Source organism: Crassostrea angulata, chromosome 6 (assembly GCF_025612915.1).
Source record: "Crassostrea angulata isolate pt1a10 chromosome 6, ASM2561291v2, whole genome shotgun sequence".
Lineage (NCBI taxonomy): Eukaryota > Metazoa > Mollusca > Bivalvia > Ostreida > Ostreidae > Magallana > Magallana angulata.
In genome coordinates, this window is record NC_069116.1 from 39736534 (window position 1) to 39757843 (window position 21310).

The following is a 21310-nucleotide window of genomic DNA, read 5'->3' on the forward strand; positions in this document are numbered from 1 at the left end:
GAAAGTAATATTGAGGATTGAACCAAAACGACCACCAAAAAACAAAAAAACAAAAAAAACAACAACAACTACTTACTCAAATATTCTATATTGCATATCACTATTGTCATGCTAGATTTAAATAATTTTGTCTGATTTTGATAATTAATATGAAATAGACAAGAAACTTGAAGAAAGCCATCACTGTTCGACAAGTTATTAGATGTCATAAAAAAACATGATTGCTATTCAGTCATTAATTTAGCTGAAATCATAATACAACTGTGAACATCATACTAAAGCTAAACTGACAATTGTTAAATTTGAAGGTCAAAGTTTTTTTTTGTTAGAATTATTTACAAACCATCTGTTTTTCGGTTAAACATGTATTTAAAAAAATATATTTATAAAATGGCACGGTGTATCTTTATATATGGTTTTACGATTCGTAAAATGTTGTTTACACATATAATTTTTAGGTTTACAGTGTGTAAACTATACTTTTATATAGACCTATTTTAGAAATTTAAAACGATAATTCATATAATTTGAAAAAAATATCAGCTATGATCAAGCACGATCATATTGATCCGTATTGTTTTCCAAGACAAAGACGCTATTTGAAAATCATAGTTACTGTCAGTAATAGATTTTTTATGGTTCTGTAATGTAGAGAATGATATATACTTAAGATTAAGAATGTGAATAATGGTTAATGAAAATAAACTAGTACCGACAAATGTATTCGTAGTAAATCTCTCAAACTATATTTTTCCATCGTTAATTGTTTTTTTTTTAAAAAAAATGTTTTTGAATACATGACAGTCAGCTATAGTTTACGATCAAATTTTATAAACGCAGACTAGTTTATTTGTTAAATACATTCTCGTGATTTATGAAACTTTTTAATCAACAATTCTTAAAGTATATAGTAATACTATGTATAGTTTCGTAATATAATTTATCGTTTAGATTGGCATTCGTAAAGTTTATGCCAATTAATTATTATCAATTATTATTATTATCATTAATTAATTATGCCAATTTATAACCGTTTAATATGGGTTAACGGATGATAAAGGTTACGAATTGTTAGCTATACATAACAGTCCGTACACTATTTCTATAAATATAGTTTATTACAAGGAAGTTTATGATAAGCCAACTTTTGTGAATTAGGCGTGCCCATATGAGAACCACTGTATGGAAAGTGGTATAATCGAAAATATGTGATTTTGAACACTACGTATAATAGTTTAAGTACTATTTTGTATGGTTTGAAAATACAGAACTTCAAAGGGGATCTGGAAGGATAAAGCTTTTAGAAATGTTATTTTTAGATTATTATGAAACATCCTGTTCACTGAGACGCATAACCAAAGTACAATATACAGTTCTGTTTAATGAAAAACGAGCTACACTTTGTTTGATTTAGAATTCAGAATTTAAGTTCTTTGAACATTTATAAGTTAAAAATATACCCTTATCTACACAAGGTCAAATCTTTAATTCAAGATTTGTTTTGGATATTTTTTAAACTAGTAGCTGCTAAGTTAAATGACAATGAATGTATACGTTAATGTTATATGTATTGTAAGATGTTAATTAATGACGTCCGAACAATAAAGAAATGACAAATGTTTCATTTTTGAATGATATTGATCGAAAAATTGAAAAATCGTCACATCCCTGTACAGAAATATCAAAGATTTGTTGTTATGGACCTACGGAGCTCAGATTTGTTAGTCTTACATGTATATCTAGACATAATTAAAATCCGTCATATTATCGCTCCTATTTATCATACTGAAGTCATTAATTCCGAAAAAAATCTTTATAATACAGTGGGCAAGACTTACCTAGATATAGATACACTGTAAAGTTAATAATATAGTTTTATAGTTTAAACAAAGAATAGACAATCAGTCAAATTCATCAAGGATATTCAAATCATTGTACATGTACTAAAGTTTTCCACAATTAGTTAATTTTCATCCCATACAATTATTTTTGTATTAAGTATATGTGTATTGTATTTTACATTGTTATTTAAAATTAATAATTATATTGATTATTAATATCCTTTTCTACCACTTATACAGTTTTGCGAAAATAGAGCATTGTCATTGTCAGTAGAAACTCAGGCATGTAGCATCGGGGGGGGGGGGGGGGGGGCAGCCATACAAATAAAAAATTGAATTATCATGGAGTTGCCCCCCCCCCCCCCACTTTTTTGGCGCATGTAAAAAATTGATATGAACATAAGGAAATTTGGATTGAAATTAGTTAGATACTACGCCAGCCCCCCCCCCCTCTGGATTAGGATTTTGAAGATTTCGGGAGAGTCCTTATTTCATTTTTTTTTTCGCTTGTCAAGATTTTTTGGATGAGTCTGGCCCCCCACTTTCAAAAACGATTCTACGTGCCTGAAACTTACAGTTTTTTGAAATTGCATAAAGTGTGAAAACTTTTTATGATTTCAGAAAAAGGGAAATCTGTAACAGGTAGCTTTTAGCGACAAAATCAGTTTTTATAAAAACATTACTTTCCCAGTAATTGTGGAATGCCTTTAAACTACTCGAATGAGATTTGCAAGAAGATGTACTTTTAAACAATTTACCCCCGGTTATATATCGGTATGTATATTTTAAAGGGATTTGATTTTCAGGAATGATGTCAATATATGGGTGTAAGTAAATGCATAGTGTATTACGGGTGTGTTCGAAAAAATGAAACCTCTATGATGTTATTTTTATGATTATCAGTTTGATTAAGTTTTCAGACTTGATTTACATGTTTATGAAATCATTAATATATATATTGTACACGTATATCTATTGAACACCCAGTGTTGTGGATGGGGTAAATTGTATATTTGTAAATTGAATACTTGTATATTGATAATACCGATGGACGCAGGCACGTAGCATCGTTTTTGAAAGGGGGGGGGGGGGCAGACTCATCCAAAAAATCTTGAGAAGCCAAAAAAAAAAAAAGAAGAAAATTTTGAATTATCCAAAATCTTCAAAATCCTAATCCATGTGTGTGTGTGTGGGGGGGGGGGGGGCGCTTAGTATATCTATAACTTTTTCAATATTACTTCAATTTCACTCCTAATTTCCTTATTTTCATATCAATTTTTTACATGCTCCCCAAAAAGTGGGGGGGGGGGGGGGGGGGGAGGGGGACAACTCCTTGATAATTCAATTTTTTGTATGTAAATTAAAAAAAAATTATTTGCGGCGAGAAATAGGTTGGGGGGGGGGGGGGGGGCAGGTGCTACATGCCTGGGACGTGTAATTCATATATATCACAGTAAAGCCCAGACCGATGTAAACCCTTAAAAAATAATATTCCTCAAAATTAATTGACAAGTGAAATTGCCAAGTCGTACAAGATTTTTTCCTCCTATAAACTTAGATGTTTAAATATTTTTTGAGCTCTGCGTCGCTTATATATTGTAACCTAATTTCTGACATTCAAATTTAAATCAAACACTGGAATCAAGTTAATCAGTCTCAACGTTAAGGATGGGAGGAGGGGGGGGGGGGGAGGTAATAGTTCATCTGTCTAATTTTTGAATTTTTCTTGCAATGAAACATGCACCTTTTCAGGGTGTGATCTTATCCAGTCACAAATAATATTTTTAAAAATAAATTTTGGAGTTACCTTTCTTTACCTATTGTAAAAGAAGCTCTAACTTCACGTTCATGGTAAGCAATTATTTTTGTAATAAGTCCACGTGTATTTTATTTGATATTGTTATCTACAACCAATATTTACAGTAATTAATACCATTCTTAACAACTATAAACAGTTTTGCAAAAATAAAGTATTGTCATTGTCTTACAGTTTTTGAAATTGCATAAAAATGTGGGAAAATATGCATTATTTCAGAAAAAGGTAAAACTCTCACATACGCTTATTGGGACACACCATCATTCAATCAGTCAATGGTCATGTCTTTTGTAGCTGCAAAATTTGTTGTAAGCCTACTGGAGTGGAGCAGTTGACGAATCATATCGGTTTATAGTTCATAAGGCGGATCCAGGAATCTTTCAAAGAGGGGTGTGTTGAGGAGAAATTTGGTATTATGAAGCTAATGACATTTAAAAAAAAAAAACCAAAACGACGCAATCTTGAAATAAGCCACAGTATTATTGGTGCTCCCGTAAGAAACGTTCAATAAATTTGCAATATTTTGAAGACATATTTAAAAAATTGTAAAAATAAAGTAACATGAGGATCTTTAGGCCTTATCAACGATCTTGTTTTTTTTTTTAAAACAAAAATTGAAACTTTTCACTCTGTGAACTTCATCTACGAGTTTGCTTTTGTTTCCAATGTCATGCGCGGATCTAGAGGGGTGTCGGGGGCCGTACAGGACCGGAACCCCATTTAGAATTCAAATTTCTTAAATTTACATAGTAAAATTACCGAAAATATGCCGCGGACTCCCGACTTCCCACCACCGGCAAACTCAAATACTAGTATCCCCCACCCCCATTGGAAAAGAAAAATATGGATCCGCGCAGCGCATGGACAGGCGTTACCCCCATTTTAGTATGTAAACTAGAGACATTTTTCTATTGAAGAGTATGGGCGGCCAAATATTGGTTCTTCAAACATACTGAATTAACTTTTTTTCTGCAGACACCTAGTGTCATATAGTCTCCAAAAACATTTTTGCAGAAGATACGCAATCGCCACCATCTTGGATATTTCAAGGAAATTTCGTCGAAACTCAACTCATATTTTACAAATCTTCTAGCTTGTTTTGTGGTCCATACTTCAGTATTATAGCTGATAACCAACCAAAGCAGTATAATACATTTGTAATTAAAACTCTCTTTCTAGTAACTTGAGTTAATTTAAAAAAGTAAGCATTGTCTTATTTTGTTGTTTTCAGAGTTTTATTTGCATTATTTCAATAACAATATGTTGAAAACAATGTAACATATCTCATTTGTAATGTTTGTACAAAAAAAAAAATAATTGTTTACACAAAAAATGCAATGAACAGCAACTCGTATTCTAAATCAATATATAACAAAGCGTTATACTTAACCATAATCATAATATAATTATGTTTTGATTTTCAACAGAACTAGAGCTTTTCATAAAGCATATCTAGTACATGTTGTTGCATCAATCTTTCAAGTTAAAATAAATATACAAATCCTTAAAAAACTACATGTGAGAGAAATGATGTCAAGCAAAATATGAAAACAGCTATCAAACAAGCAAAAAATGTAAAAAAAAAAAAAAAAAAAAAAAAAAAAAGAAGAAAAAAAAAGTACAATAACCAAAATTCTCGCTGTACAGTAAGTTGTATATCCTTCGACGTATCTTTTTTTCACATGAAAAATATTCAAAAAATATAATTAGAATATCAAATCAGAAGAAAAATACAGTCATAGAAAACGTGTATTCAGCCTTTTCAGTGAAGAATTTCAATCCTGCTTTCGAATATCGACAGCAGTATAATCACAAGGGCGCCAAACAGGATGCCGATGTTGTGGTAAATAAATGTTCTGGTATTGGTGGACCCATTCTTAATCAACGAAGGAAGCTGTAATGTAGAGAAGAGAAACTATAGAAAAACAGACTTCAAATAAAAAACAAAACAAATTCGTAATCATATTTTAAAAGTAGACTTTTCCATTGAATAAAACATTTCAATTTAAATACGTGTAAGTTTTTTTTATAATAATCATAAATGTTAAGTAAGAAAATGTATAATTAAGACATAAGTGTTTGCGAACATTATGTTATTTGAAAAAAAATTCCAGGGGAATTGAGCATTTAAATACGAAATCGATCAATTTTGAAATCATATCATTCATTTCCACAAGTAGAATTAGTCATTTTGGTTTTCACAACAAATTCTAAATTTTACCTATCAAAAAACCATTTCAAAAGGTTGCCTGCAAGTAGCTGCAAGTCTGTAGCTTTACTGAGGTACGAATTTTCCCCGTATAGAGCTACATAATTATCTGTCGCTAGCCTGCAATACACTTACCATATCTACTAATGAAATGTACAGAAACATTCCAGCGGTGATGGAAAATATCCAGGGTCTAGCCGCTATATCCGATGAAATTGGAACTCCGATGAAAAACCCCACGAAAGCAGTGAGAGAAGAGAAGAGATTGGCGATAAGTGCTTTCTTGAAGGACAGTCCTTCGTTGATCAAAATTGCAAAGTCGCCTATTGTTAAATTGGAGAGAGTTTACAACTAAAATTTGGATATTACGTATATCAAGTATATCTGACACTTCCCATCATATAAATTCCCACCAGGAAACCAAAGTTTCAAACACTCCCTATTAATGAATTTGTAACGAAATTGTTTTATCCTTCAAGTTTCAAAATATACTAGATATAACGTAATACGCTTAAAACGAATATCATAACTGTTGGTCATTGACACTTCTAGAAACATTTTTACTGTGCTATATAGCATTGTAGCTACATTGTATGTCTAGTACATTGATGTCCTTACCTAACTCCTGAGGAAGTTCGTGGCAAAATATCGCTATAGTTATGGCGATTCCTTCCAGGAGGCTTGTAGAGAACGAGGCTGCGATGGCCAGTCCATCTGTGAAGTTGTGTAAGGCATCTCCAACAACTATCATAACTGCCAGTGGCGAGATTTCTTAAAGAGTCCATGAAGTCATTTGTAAAGCGTCTTTTTAAACTTTGGGTACATAATAATAAGAAACGTAAATAATCAATTCTGATCGCTTCAATTATTTTAATAAGCGATTTATTGCGTAATATATCAATATTTGACCAATTCACACCTTTATGATAACGGATATGGTCTCTTTACCGGAAATGACGTCAAGAAAGATATGAGCCAGGTAAAAAATAAGACAAATTGGCTTAATAAACTCTTAATAATAATAATAATAATAATAATAATGTACTAATGGTCCCATATTGAATAAAAAGAATTGCACATGAATATACATGTATTTAACTAACTACGTCTACATGTATAAAATTTAGCATCTGACGTCATCGACTATCATATGGTTGCTGAGTTAAATAATATCGGAAAATACAAAAAAAAAATTACTCACTTTTCCTGCCTCTGGCATTTCTTTGCTCTTCACTCTAAAGTTAGTTAGAAAAAATACACATTATCGCCAAGAAAAAATGGTGTTGTAGCAATACCTACAAAGATATACTTGTCTTTTCCATACCTCTTTTTCTTTGAGAATTGCATCCACTGGTTGGTTATTGAAAGCAGTCAAAATAACAGGGGACATTTCTCCTTCTACTTTCTGAAATATAAAACAAAATAAAGCATTTAAAAAATGAATTAAAATTGTATGTTATATAAGGGCATCTGTAAATGTTTTTGATTTGACTTTGTGTATTGAATAATGAATCAGCCCAAATTAAAGACCAAAAAGTAGGAATGGTATATGTAATGGTCGAATTATCTTTTTTGATTTATCTCTTTGATTTACAAGTGATAAATCTAAAAGGATCACCACTTTGTTTGAACCAACTGCGGTAGGTTGAAACAGTTTCTGTAAGTATTTCAAAAGGTGTATCAAATCAATAATTTGACATTATTCTATTCTGGTCTTTTTGTTTTGTAAAGATAAAATTAACCACAACTAAACCAATGAAAAATATTGATTTGCATGAAAACGGATATATTACATTTTATTTCGCATTTATCATTATTTTTATTTTATTTTTATCTATTTTACTGAAACAAAATAAGCCAAAAAAAAAAAAATAAGTAAGATGTACGAAAAGTAAATGACAGATTATAAAAAAAGGCCCCATTTAATTTACCATTCAGCAACATTCCCACCTTGATAAATGTTCATCTTGGGGATATACAGAGAAGAATTCTTTTAATGGTGACTGATGGTTTTCTTTAATCTTTTCTGTAATATATCAAGATTTATACAGGCAGTTTTCGAATGGTTTGAGGATATGTAAATAGGGGCTTGCATCCGTTATTCTTAACATTTTTTTTCTGGTTTGATACATGTACCATCGTCGGAAACCCACGGCAAACGCATGCTATACTGGAGTGGATTCATGACAATAGACAGATATATGTATATAATGTGTTTTATTCATTTTGCATTTTTTTCTTGAAGGTCTCTTTGCTGTTTGTACCTGTACCTCGTTTACTAGCATTTTGACACGATTTGGGACTTTTTGAATGCTGTCACAATGGGTTTCAATGCAAACAAATAATTTTTGTCTTTTCTTAACGCCTTTCTACTTTTAACCAAAATGATTTTGTTTTCAATCGCAATATTTTCTCTGAGTGAGAACATTACGGTATTATCTTTTGAAAAAAACTAGTAAAATTAGCATGCAGTTTTTGTTGACTTTATCAACCTTTTTTCCAAAATACAAGTAGAGAATCCATCGTTCTATCATTGTCAAACATTTAATCACATAAATTATGCAATTACAGGATCATAAAATAGTGTTTACAAATTATTTATGTATTGCTCACCCTTTGAACAAGGACCATTGCCATCTCCACGAGGTAAAATATATACACCCCTGAAATATTCAAAGAGACATATTGGCTTACACAAGGAAGTACAAATGAATGTACATACATGAAATTCGAAAATAAACAATCACAACTTCACGGACCTTTCCGCCAGAGCTCGGAAAAACTCCTCGGTTGTTTTTCTGCTGGTCGGAAATGCCCGAGAAGATGCGATTGGAAAATAAATACCCTTCCTACTGTCCTGTACTATGAGACTCATAAAAATCAGTATTTGTTCTCAATCTATATTTGGAATAATAAAAAAATCTAAATCTGTGAAGGAAAAGACCCCGGGTATGATAGAATGTTGAGCAAATGCCTCAACAATGTTGGTATTTAGTCACTTTTCATTGAAGATTGGAAGAAAGTATAAATGCCCTTGTTTGTTTGTTGACAGTTTTGTTTTGTAATTTTTGCAAAAGTATGTTAACATATATACTAAGTATATGCAATATTACGTTACACACTACGTATATACAATAACGCTTTAATGCAAAATAAAATAACATGCATGTTCTGCTCAAACAGCAATTATGTCAAAATTTTGAAATTTGAATTATAAGTAATCAAAGACAAGTTTCTTGAATTGTATTGAAAAATAACCGTTCCTTCTCGGCAATTTTTCAGTTTTCCCTAGACACTACTATCGTTTGTTCAGTGATAAAACTGAGATGTCTTTGGTTTTAAAGCATAGTTTTCATTTAAATAGCTTTTTGTGGCAGCAAACACAACAGGAAAAAAAGCATTTTGCAACTTAAAAAATATGAAATAAGATTTATTTAACAGTGTAAATATTATTTATTCTTAGGTGTTTGCATTATCTTTGTCACTTAACATTAATCGTAGCTATAGTACTCCAATGTCATTGACTGCAACACGTTATATTAATGAGATGTTACTTTGTTCGGCTCGTTGCAGTGCACACAGTAAGTATAAATCATTAATATAAGACACAAGTATACTCTCTAATAATTTTCCCTAGTCAGCGATTCGAGACAAGACGAACGATTTACAGCTGTCCTTATAGTCTAATGTACTTTAACATTAGCATATCTAACAGAAAATATGCAAAATATGCGAAACAAAAAAAGCCCCTGTATCGCACGTGCATTTTAAGAACAACCGAACCAAACATGTTCTGTTACACAATTTGTAAATTGGAAAAAAAATTAAATGCGACTTAATTAGATGAGTCGTATGCATTTTAGGTCACCTGAGTCACTCCTGGACATCAAGCAGTCAAACTGCTGGCATGATAAGCATTGAGCTCTCTACCAAAATTGTGAAATTCGTGACCCCAGTGTCGGGGGTTCTCACCGTTCTGGCGCTAGGGTGGGGCTCTAATGATTATATATAGTGAAAATGCATTAATTCTTTAAAAATCTTCTTGGGGAAAGAGAAAAAATAAGAGCTGGAATTAATATTTTACGATAATTTGTATGTATAACTTGAACATAACAAATACCATGCGACTACAAGTTCAATCAAATCTGGGTGAACCTTGAACAATTTGAAAAAAGGTACATGTATTCTTTTTCATCAAATGAATACTGAGTGAGCTATCCCCAGAGTAAAATTAAGTTCCAAGAGTTTGGAGTTAATCAGTAGTACATGTACAACCATAGAAGTACAAACATGCACTCCTCTGGTACAGTAAGAAAGAGTCGGAGAAAGTGAGAGATAGAGAGAGGGGGGTAAATGGTCTTACCCAGAAGGAAAACGACCTTACCCAAAAGTAGAACCATGCAGTACCACTGGTACGGTTCCACGTGGTGCTCCTCTTCTATGTGGACAGCATTATGGTCACGGTCTAGATGTGCGTCTGCTTGGTGATGGTGGTCATGGTCGACATTGTTACCATGGTGATGGTTGTCACCCGCATGCGTGTCTCGTTTCCGGTGATGATGGAAGTCATGTGACTTGGTGTGGGTGTCGTTAGTTTTGGAGGTGGGAGAGGGACCATGGTGATGGAGACCCAGAGCCTAGTATTGTAAAATAAATAAAAACCCGGATGAGATTTTCTTTTTTCATTTTTGCTAAAAATTTTAAACCATAAAAAAGTATATTGATGTAGGTGCCTTTGCTGATGTCTCTTTTAATATGTAATTATATAAATATACAAATTTGACAAAAAATACTGTGAGTGTGACTCTCTCTCTCTCTCTCTCTCTCTCATAAAAGACACGGTACTAAGAAGGATTTATAAACATTTAAATTAGGGGCAAGGCGTTTTGGTATAAAAAGGAAAAAATATATGCCGGTATGCATATATTTGTCACGTTCTTGTTTTTGTGTGCATCTCTCAAAGATCTCTACGTGATCAAGAAACAGTAAACAAGTTTGATGGATGAAAATAAATCTGTCGTTCAAACTGATTGAATGTGCATAAAGAAGAATCGTGCAGATTGGTTGATAGGTTAAATAGTTAATTTAATAGGAAGTCAGTACCTTTTTCGAGTTAAAACAAATCTAGTATGTAAACGGTAATAACATAAATGAATGAAATTAAGTTTTAATCGTATCATTATGAAGCAAGCTTTTGAAATGCAGATAATGCGGACGGTATGCATTTTATGAAGACGGATATAGCAAGTTTATTTTCTAAACATCTATTTGTGGCATTGGTACATAAATGTTACTGAATGTTACTAAATTGAATTCATTTCTTTTTTCATCGGTGCATCTACGTACCGTGAATTAATTATTTGCAGCATTAAAAAAATCGTCAGTCACATTTCTAAAGAATTTATCAAATAAGAGATTTTACACATATGCCAAATGATATTTTCATAGGTGAATGATCGAGATCTTGTTACAACTGAGACATCCAATCAAATTTTTCCAAAACAATTTCAATCCGCCTTTCATAAACCAAACTTGCATTATCGATTGCATGTAAATGACGCAAATGAACACGTGTAGTCACCGATAAAAAAAATAACTCTATTTAAAAAGGTGATATTAGCGGGAAAACTGGACAAGAAAAATCACTCGACTACAAAAGGTAGGTTTCCGAGAGGGCGTTGTTAAAAAAACCTCTTTATAAAATAGTAAATTAAGGATGCCGTGTATTCAAAATAAACATAACGGAAACCTCTTTATAATCGGGCCCCTCTTCTAGTACCGGTAGGTTAACAACAAAGAAGCAATTATCATATAAGTTCGGGTTTAAGACAAAGCACGTTGCCTAAGTATACTGCAAACTGTACAAACATATAAGAGCAAAACCGATGTCTTCAGGACCGAGACATTGACACAGTGTCTTGATTTGCATATTCTTTTTACGTTGTTTCTCTTTCATAATTTATCATATTAACTGTTTTACTCTTCTCAAAAATTAATATGTTGTTTGTAAGCTAAATACTCAGCTTCATGTGTCATTTGAGTTCATTGTTAAAAAAAATTAATTAAAACTAGCTATTCTACAATTAACTGTTAGTTTTATGTCGAGTTAAGAGAAATATCCAAATTGGCAGCAAACTCGTGTTAACATTATAAATAGGCATAATTTACCAAAAAAGTTGAATTTCTAGAAATTATCCTGTATGAAGATCAATGCAATCACAGGCACCTTACCTTAAAATGTTGGGAGTGGAATAAGTTCCTTTATTATATTTATTAAATTTCTGGAAATTATTTTACTATATAAACAGAAATATGTCCGTGAAAAGTCATTCAAAAGCACAAAGAAACCTAGTGTTCTTTACAAAAATTTAGATTGTTGAGAATCAAAATTTTTGTATCAAACAAAACTAATGTTGGTTCTCAATGATCTGAATTTTTGTAAAGGACAATATTTAAGACAAATGGCATTGGGTCACCTAAAAGGACAATAAGACAAATGATGGTGGCCCACTACTCACCTCGGGAACTAGATGAAGAATGGCGTCGCTGGCCAGGGCGCCAACAGCTAGCCCCATGAAGACGGACAGGACGACATTGTAGGCAGTTTTATGTCTTTTGGCAAAAGGAATTATAAAAGCTCCCGCCAAGGAGCAGAGACAACATAACAAATTGGCGAGGGTACCATAACCGTACGCTGGAAAGGGAAAAAAGAAAAATAAAGGTCTTCGATTGATGATTTTATTTCTAATTCATTTGAAATTTCAATAGTACATGTACTGTACATACAGAGAAATTAGATTTCGTAATAGATATATGAGATTTTTTTCACAATCAAAATCCTAGTCCATTTGAAAATTTTAATTGTACATACATGTACACGCCAGACCATATTAAATTAGATTTAATGACATATTATGTAAGTATATTTATCCAATCAAAATAAGAATGATCATAAAAGAAATATGTTGATAGCGTAGACCGACATCTTTTGACATCACGATCTTTTGTCTAAAAGAACAATTATTCCATCGACCAAGATGCAAATACTTTTGACGTAAGCTTGGGCTTGAGGACGCAAACAAAAGGATTTCATGTAGATGAAAAACACAGCTGCATTCTGATATTATTAATATAACGCCCCCGTAGATTCATAAATTGTAACTGCTAAAAAGTTTTAAGTCATTTGAAGTAATAAATCAACAAAAAGATTAACTATTCGTTGTTCAAGAAAACGTGATGTAATATGCAAATATTTTTTTTTCTTGAACCTGGTCATGATGCATACATGTATGGTTTTGAAGCATTCTTTTTACGAATATTTTAATTTTTTTTCTCTCGCGAATTAAAAAGTAAAATAAATCGTGATTAATGACTAACTCACTCTGCGCCTGGGTCACCATTTTTTACAATATCTGGAAACCGTTATACCAATTGTCGTCTGCTATTTTCGCATCTGTAAACAAAAAAAAAAAAAAAATTAAAATGAAGACTAAATTTGTTGAAATTAGACGTTACAAATGGCTTGGACGCAAAACCGCACATGATCATGTAGATAATTCCCCTTAGTTTGAAATTATGCAAAAGACGAAAACAGGTGTAGTTGAAGGGCTTAACATGGCGTGACAGTTTAGATGAGGGTCATTAGAAACCTCAGTCTTTTTTTTTTAAATCATTGTTTTATGTTTGCAACAGATATGTTTTCTTAATGGTCTCTCTAGAAAACACAGAATTTAGTTTCTATTTTATGCAAACACAATTTATTTAGAATTAAAACTTCCGATATCATCAATGCAATATAAGCAATAAGCATGGAAAACGAATAATCTTTCTCTGTCTCTCATTAAGTATACATTACCACAGGTGCTTGAGGACAGGACCCCCCCCCCCCCCCCCCCGAATTAGACACCCAGGGTAGTTGACGCTTTTCTGATATAAATTCTTTTTAAGTCATGTACACAACATGTTTCATATCAAATATCTGAAAATTATTTAAAATAAACGATCGTTTATTTTCCGTTAATTTTTAGACATGTTGATGTTGTGTACATGGCTTTAAGGTCAGACGACACGTTCCTCGAGAATCTTTTTTGTATCTCCTCATAATAAAGAGGTGGTTATATGTCTAGATGGTCGAGTGGTTAGAACCGTGGCCGCTCACTGTCAGAAGCGTATAGGTTCTAGAGGTCGTGAGTTCAAAGCCCCGCCCCGGCGGAGATATAGATCTAATATTGTGAATTTTGCTGTGGTGTAGAAGTATTTATTTTAATATCAGCAATTTAAGTGTATTTTCAAGAAGATTATATAGGAAATTGCATACTTTAGTATTTTGCAGAAATGCCTGGTAAGGTACCCTAATTTTTTGCAAGAAGGCTTGTCAAAGTAGAATTAAACAAATTCCTGGAAAAAGTTATCTAAAATTGAGGAACGAGTCGTCTGACCTTAAAGAGATTTCTATCATATAAGTCAACTACCTGGGGGTTTGAATTGCAGTGGGGGTGGGGGGGGGTGGGGCTGGGTCCTGTCCCCAAGCACCTGTGTACATTACCCTTATTTCTTGGATGTACAACTATGAGGGCTGGATGGATTGTCGCGGCCATTTTTAGATGGCACCGACCTCCTTTATAAGAAGAGCTTTGTATAAACATATAGGAAAACACTTAAACTTAAAAGCTAATATTTATGATTTTTTAACACTGAATAATAGTCTATAGCTTAACAATTCATATCTGAACAATTTAAGGTAGATCGGATGGGTAATGTGTTGATCACCCAGGCTCATTAATACTAGGAATTTAATATGCAACGTAATTAGACTCTGTGTGATCGCATTTAGATGACTTTAAAGAATGTGACCGCATATCATGGTTTTGGTTAAAATACTATTTTTTTTAAAACATGCAATACTTCTCTATATAGTGCGTGAATCATCACATTCGCTAATTGTAAAAAAAGGGGATTTTAGAAATGACACTGGAATGAACATGTCTTATCGCTCCATGAATAGAAGAACTTCATTTAGAAACAAACAATATCATGAATTTCACTTGAATTATTTTTTTTTCATTACAACAAATCACGATATGGTAATTTTCCAAAATCTTTCTCGTTTCTGAGAAGATATAAAGAAAAAACTTAAACGAAATATGACACTCCTGAAAGCGAGCATCAATTTGATTTATTGGTTTTTTAAAATTGTTTGTATTTACATGTATCTATTTTCGAGTTGAGTACCCGATTAAACATCCCTGAGGATTAATAACGTGTAGAGTTTGAACTTTAATTTTAGTTCCATGTAGTTCTGGATATATTTATGAACTATTATATACTACCCTTGAACAACAACATTTTTAGTTAAAACGAAACAAAACTAAAACAACACTACGTTCTAAAAAAGAAAGCAAATCATCGTTAATTTTTGAATCTATCAAAATCGATATGATAATCTGTATAGGAAAATGTTTATGCTTATAGTAATTTCTTTTTTATGTCCATTGGTTTTATTAAACGTTTGTTCTAACGAGTAAACAATAAAAGGCGTTGTATACAGAAACGTTGACAATACAACAAAAAACATCAATTATTTCAACAACAAACAACAATTATTACAACCACAAACAACAGCAAGTAAACAAACAACGTCAATTATTGCAACATGAGAAAACATTTATTATTAGAATATCAAAAGAAGATACAACAGGAAACAGTCTCTTAGAGATAGATTCTGGACAGCTGCTTGCCACATTTCCACAAACAGTTGGCCTTTATCTTAATTTGAATGTGATCTGTTGTTTTGAAATTTGGGACGTCTTTAAATCACTTTACTTTCTAATTTTTGAAAAAAAAAACTTTGGCCATTGCATATCTATATCATTGTTTCTTTGTGCAAGATTCGTCAAATCAGAAAGTTGCATTAACCAAATGAATTCGCTGTGGTTAACGAGGAAACATTAATTACTGTACACATCAAACGCAGCTTTGTTTATATTTTTTATGACATTGTATTAACAATGTCATACTCAAACAACTGTGTTCTCCAATAGCAATCTGCGTCCGTCATGTTTCTTACCTAACGTACAGTCTTTGTCAAAATCGTGTATTACACATTTTACGGCATAATTTCACACAAACGTCCGTGAATCGACCTTGAACGGCTTTGACAACAGGCAAACATTAAAGGTCGCACGGTATGAATTAAGCGGGTCCGACTTCTGATGATGTCACGGTCCGAATCTTTCTGTCAGATTTTTGACAGGTTTTGGGTTTTATATCTCGATTTTGAAGCGTCCCATCTGAACAAGGAACGTCTTGGAGTGGCTATTATTGTAACTATTCCTTTCCGTATTCTATGTATTCTATTCACAGTTACTTGTTGTTCTGCGATGAAGTGTAGTCCATAATACAATGATTCTGTTAGTTTTATACTGTGTTGTAAACTTCAACGCTGGACAGCAATTCCGGTGACTCTGTTGCTCAGTATTTGCAAAACAAAGCCGGAGAGAATATATATGTATAATAAATGAAAAAACTCAGCGATTAATTCATGTATTAAAAAATGTAATAACTCAGTGATTAATTCACCTACATGTAAAATCTTATACAATCTCTCTCATCGAATCATTGCATGTATCATATAACTCTCTCTCTCTCTCTCTCTCTCTCTCTCTCTCTCTCTCTCTCTCTCTCTCTCTCTCTCTCTCTCTCTCTCTCTCTCTCTCTCTCTCTCTCTCTCAGTGGGTCTCTATCATAAGCTAAGTTCTTGCTTAATGTTGATTCCACATGAAAGTTAAGAAACTCGGTAATGCCTGTCACGTCTGTGGACACCTGTCAGCCCCGGTCCCATGATTAACTGTCAGATGCACTTTACTCTCAAACGAAGATAAATATATTGTTTATGTTGAGAATGCTAATACGGTACATTTTAATTGACATAGAATTAATACGTATATAAATCTAAAGCCAGTTTATCCGAGTATTAATCGTCACTGTATTATGTTTATACGAGATACTAAGTACAACAACAACTAGTAGGTGTATTCACATATGGCTTGTTGTTTTTTTTTCTAATGAAATTATTATTAAAAATGTGAATCAACAACTCATGATCACGTAAAATTTTTGACAAAAATTACATTAGCATCAAAAGTTTTGCTAACAGTAGCGTAGTTTGGGTTGGTAACAGTCTAAGACTTTCCCTTTTCAAGAATATATTGATTCGGCTCGGTTTTAATTTGACTGTTTTAAAGCAATATGAGCTGTATTTCTTAGAATTTTATTTCGCTGCAAAAACCTGCTAGTATGCTAAGTCTGCATGTAACTTAAACTTTTATGATAAATAAGATTTGAAAAAATCATTTATTTTTGTCAGAAGAAAGATTTCTCTTCAAAGGAATATATAGCAGTTCAATTTTTGTACAAGACGACAATAATTCAATTTCGCTTCAGTTAAGGTGGAATAACACACCTGGAAAAAGTCACTCAAATTAACAGGAAATTTTTTGAAAATGAAAGATATAATGATAAATAAACTGTACAAATGTCAAATAAGCGAAAAATTCGCAGTTTGGGGATAAAAAATGAATATCTAAAATAATTATTCAAGTAAGTAACAACAAAAGCCCCTGCGAGATTCGAACTCTGGATGCACGGTTCACAAGTCCGACACTTTATCCACTCGGCTATGGAGTAAGTTACATAGGTCAGTGCATAAAATCATTTTCATAAAACAAAATTTTGTTTCGATCAGCGGTCAGCCATTTTGTGATGATGTGTTATTCCACCTTAAGGCTTCTTAACGGCTTTTCCCACAAAAATAAGGTTAACAGAAATTAATAAACCATGATATTTTTGGTCATTTTAGTAGAAAATAACATTTTTGTGAGAGAAAAAATTTAGCATGAAAATTGCAACTCATATTGCTTTAATTTGCTGTGTTGATGTTTACTGACATTTAACTAATCGAAGCCGAGCCGAAACTCAGCCAAGATTTGGGAAACGTTTGTTAGCCAAGGATGGATAATGATGGGGATGAAAATATAATAGATGCGCTGCCAAGGACCGTTTTAAAAGAAAAGGTAAGATGAAACGGTAGTTAGATTTTCCATAAGAAAGGAACGTACTTTCCAGAAGAGTGAGAACAAGTTGCATTTCTTTCTGTTGCGGACGAAGGCGAGAGGGGTGGGTGGTGGTGTATGGCGGTTGTTAGTCTTACGACCTGTGCACACGTGCATGGAATGGACACGTGCGTGTTCATTTATCTAAGGACTGGTGTGAATTTGACGAGGTACAGGGCTATTCGCTCTGAATGTCACTTAAGGTCACGCAAGTCAAGCAGACGATGGACGGGTTACCCGCCGACAACTGGGAAATTCATCAGTTATGAAACTTCAAAAAAAGGAGAGGTGTCAGCATTTTGTTAGCGATGACATGAAATAATGTCAAAGATTTACGTGGAAAAAAATCAGGTCCATTTTTCCCCTAGAGTAAAAGTCTTAATTCTCCATTATTGAAGACCGAGGTAGTCTATCTATATAAGTTTGATGCATCGTTGTGTTGTAATTTGTACGTTTACGTACAAAAACACAAGTCTATTCGACACTCGTAAATCGACAACATATTTGGGGAGTTTACGCCTTGATAGATGGTTGTAATTTGTTCAGAACTTTATTGTTCTTGTCTACTTAATGGACTTCTTTAGACTTCGTGTTTTCTCTTACGGTGTTCACAGTTTTTGTGGGGGTTGAATTCCGACATAAAAAAAGACAACGACACTATAACAATTAAAGTCACTGACATGTTGAAAAATGACGATAAATACTATAAAAGTCTCTCTCTCTCTCTCTCTCTCTCTCAAGTAAAACGAAAAACATGAAATTATATGATCGAGCGACGTTAATTAGTACGTTTAAAAGGTCCTGGCTACAAAATGAATTTGGGCAAATATCATAAATATGAAATTCTTACATATGTAAAGATAGTGCACATGTATAAAACGCGTTCTCCTTGATTTATACTAGCAAAAATGTTAAAAAGACTTTATTTATTAACGATGGAGAAAAGGGTGTTAAAATATATATGTTTCATTAAATAAAGTAAGGATTATGCATTTGTTTGATATTCAGTTTGATTTCAAAGAGCTCGAGCCAAAGATGCGTCGCTGAAAACGCTGGGCACAAGATGAAGAATTTAACATGCAATTATAATTGCTGTTGGGGAGGGGCATTTATAGAATAAAGATCATCTCTTCATCAATCTTTAAAACTTCGAAAATAATGTCATAGCACAGGGATATAGGCCTCAAGACGCGTTTGAATCTTGATATATTTATATAGAATGTAAAGTATGAAATTTGTTATGGAATTCCTTACTTACCAACAATTGGTGCAAGTATCAAAACAAGTAATTAATACATATAATAATATAGCATTAATCAGTCCCGTCCTATCCCACTATACGCAGACTGGGAGAGTAATGGGTTCTCTTGACCCCGGCCTTATCCACGATACACCGTCGACCATTGTGGTCATTTTGAGCAGGTGCGACAAGTCATTTCTCTCGATGAAATATGACAGCGCAAAGTGTTATCCATGTCACATGAACAATTCAACATTTTTCAAGTAAAAAATTGATTCAAACTAAATATTTGAATTAAAACAAAACATATTAAATCTTCTGTATTAATGACAGTCTCGGTAAGAATATTCTATATCCTACAAAAGTTCCACACGTGCTTCGTGACATGTAACACAAATCGTGTGAAAAAAATAAAAAAAAATAAATTTGAAATTAAGATTGCGTATCATTATAAAGAAACTTACTTTTGTTGAGTCGTGATAAAGTTCCCGAAAAGTAATAACAGTCAGTTGCACTGCAGACGGAGTCAGATTCAATTATGAGTTTCACGCCCGAATGTACGTGTTATTGTATATACAAGGATCGACTGGACTCCCTTTCTCTTTCTCTCTCTCTCTCTCGCTCTCGCTCTCTCACACACGAACGCGCATCGTGTATAGCCCCAAGGTAAGTATCGAGACTGTCCATAAACAAAAGCGACGAAATGTACGCGTGCTGTTTGTGCCAATGAAGACTATCGATGTAATTAATTAATAAATTAATTAATCATTATCATTGTGGAAACACGGCGATCAACAGATATGTCGTATACGAAGAAAGTTCTTTTCTTTATGCGCTTTGATTTTTTATTTTGATTTGTGGTTTTGCAAAAATATATTGAATTTCTCACCTGGGCAGAATAAATTCTTCGGCGTCTTAATTATAAATTCTGAAGTTCATTATGATCTCTGTCAAGACATACTGATTATTTGTGACTTTTCCTCAATAAATCTATCAATGGAACACATTGAGAGATCGCATTTAACCAATAGACTCCCCAACTTCCACCGGAGCCTGACTTTATATCATGATTTTTTTTTACATGAACGATGTGGCGCCAAAATAATTGAGCATCCACTTGCCGAGTGAAGCGTTGAATGACCGATTTTTTGCCTTGACCGATGGCCTGACCAAAAAAAAAAAAAAGAAAAAAAAAAAAAGAAAGAAAGAAAAACGGCGTCTTTAAAAAGGGGGAAAACCCTGAATATCCAAATGGCGATGTAAATTTGCATCATCACAAAGGACTATATATGATAAGGGCCTAAAATGGCCCCCTAAAATGAACATCAACATTTTTGTATCATTCTTTGTTTTCTTAATACAGATATGTATGTGATGTGTTTACATAATATTCATTTTGGTTCAAGTGTCCACAATTTAGAAATATGACATCGTAAAGACAACCTTTTCCCACCATTTTTGCACTTTTAGCGTAAAACAGCTTGTTGTCAAGCAGTTTTTCCTTCCGAAAACATAGAGCGCATTCTTGAACAAATAAAATATTTTAATCAGAGATGTATCTAGCCAAGACTAATAAGTGACAAAAAAATTTTCCGTGTTCAAGCATGCGCTCTATATTTCCCATTCGTAAATATATAAGAAAAATGTCAATTTTTGGCCGATTTTGATTAAATTATAGAAATGGCGTCACTTCTGACGTCATATACTGCCAGTGAGTGCAAATAAATAAAATAAATATATGAAAAAAATATTTTATATCAACTCTTCTAAAAAATAAGTTAACATTTAATTGTACCCGAAACACTTAAAAAATGGCGAATTATGGGGGCCAAATTTAACTCTTATCATATATAGTTCTTTGTTCGATTTAAAAAATCCTACTGAAAGATGAGAATAACTTATTGGACATTTAATTAGCAAAGATGGCCAATGAAGGAGTTTCTCAATATTGCTTGTCATTTGACAAATATTTTATCTTGCAAAAATTAAGGTCCTCGAATTTCAAGGACAGTGCTGACTTTTATGCCATTTGGGGTCTATATGTATATATGCTTCTTTCTTACTTGTTTCTTACCTTCTAGAAATACAGAATAT

At 32.8% G+C, this 21310-nt stretch overlaps 1 protein-coding gene across 2 annotated transcripts; it reads right to left on the bottom strand.

Annotated features, from left to right (window-relative positions):
- Positions 1–4880: 4880 nt before the first annotated feature.
- LOC128189020 (zinc transporter ZIP4-like) lies at positions 4881–20207 on the bottom strand. Of its 2 annotated transcripts, none has more exons than XM_052860394.1 (10): positions 20106–20207; positions 13248–13319; positions 12385–12560; positions 10251–10503; positions 8480–8529; positions 7191–7271; positions 7068–7101; positions 6485–6637; positions 6002–6189; positions 4881–5551 (listed from the first exon to the last, which is right to left on the bottom strand). In XM_052860394.1, the coding sequence occupies exons 2-10, from the start codon at positions 13264–13266 to the stop codon at positions 5420–5422; spliced, it is 1086 nt and encodes a 361-aa protein (XP_052716354.1). In that variant the 5' UTR covers positions 13267–13319; positions 20106–20207; the 3' UTR covers positions 4881–5419. The 2 variants fall into 2 exon arrangements, with proteins under 2 accessions (XP_052716354.1, XP_052716353.1); XM_052860393.1 differs by lacking the exon at positions 20106–20207 and adding an exon at positions 19681–19864.
- Between the last annotated feature and the right edge of the window lie 1103 nt (positions 20208–21310).

What these genes read in the sequence shown, in the direction of transcription:
- LOC128189020 (XM_052860394.1), bottom strand. An exon ending in TTCTTCATCTAGTTCCCGAG is followed by an intron (nt 10,504 to 12,384) that starts GTGAGTAGTGGG and finishes TTACAATACTAG; the next exon opens with GCTCTGGGTCTCCATCACCA. An exon ending in ACATTTCATTAGTAGATATG is followed by an intron (nt 5,552 to 6,001) that starts GTAAGTGTATTG and finishes TCTACATTACAG; the next exon opens with CTTCCTTCGTTGATTAAGAA.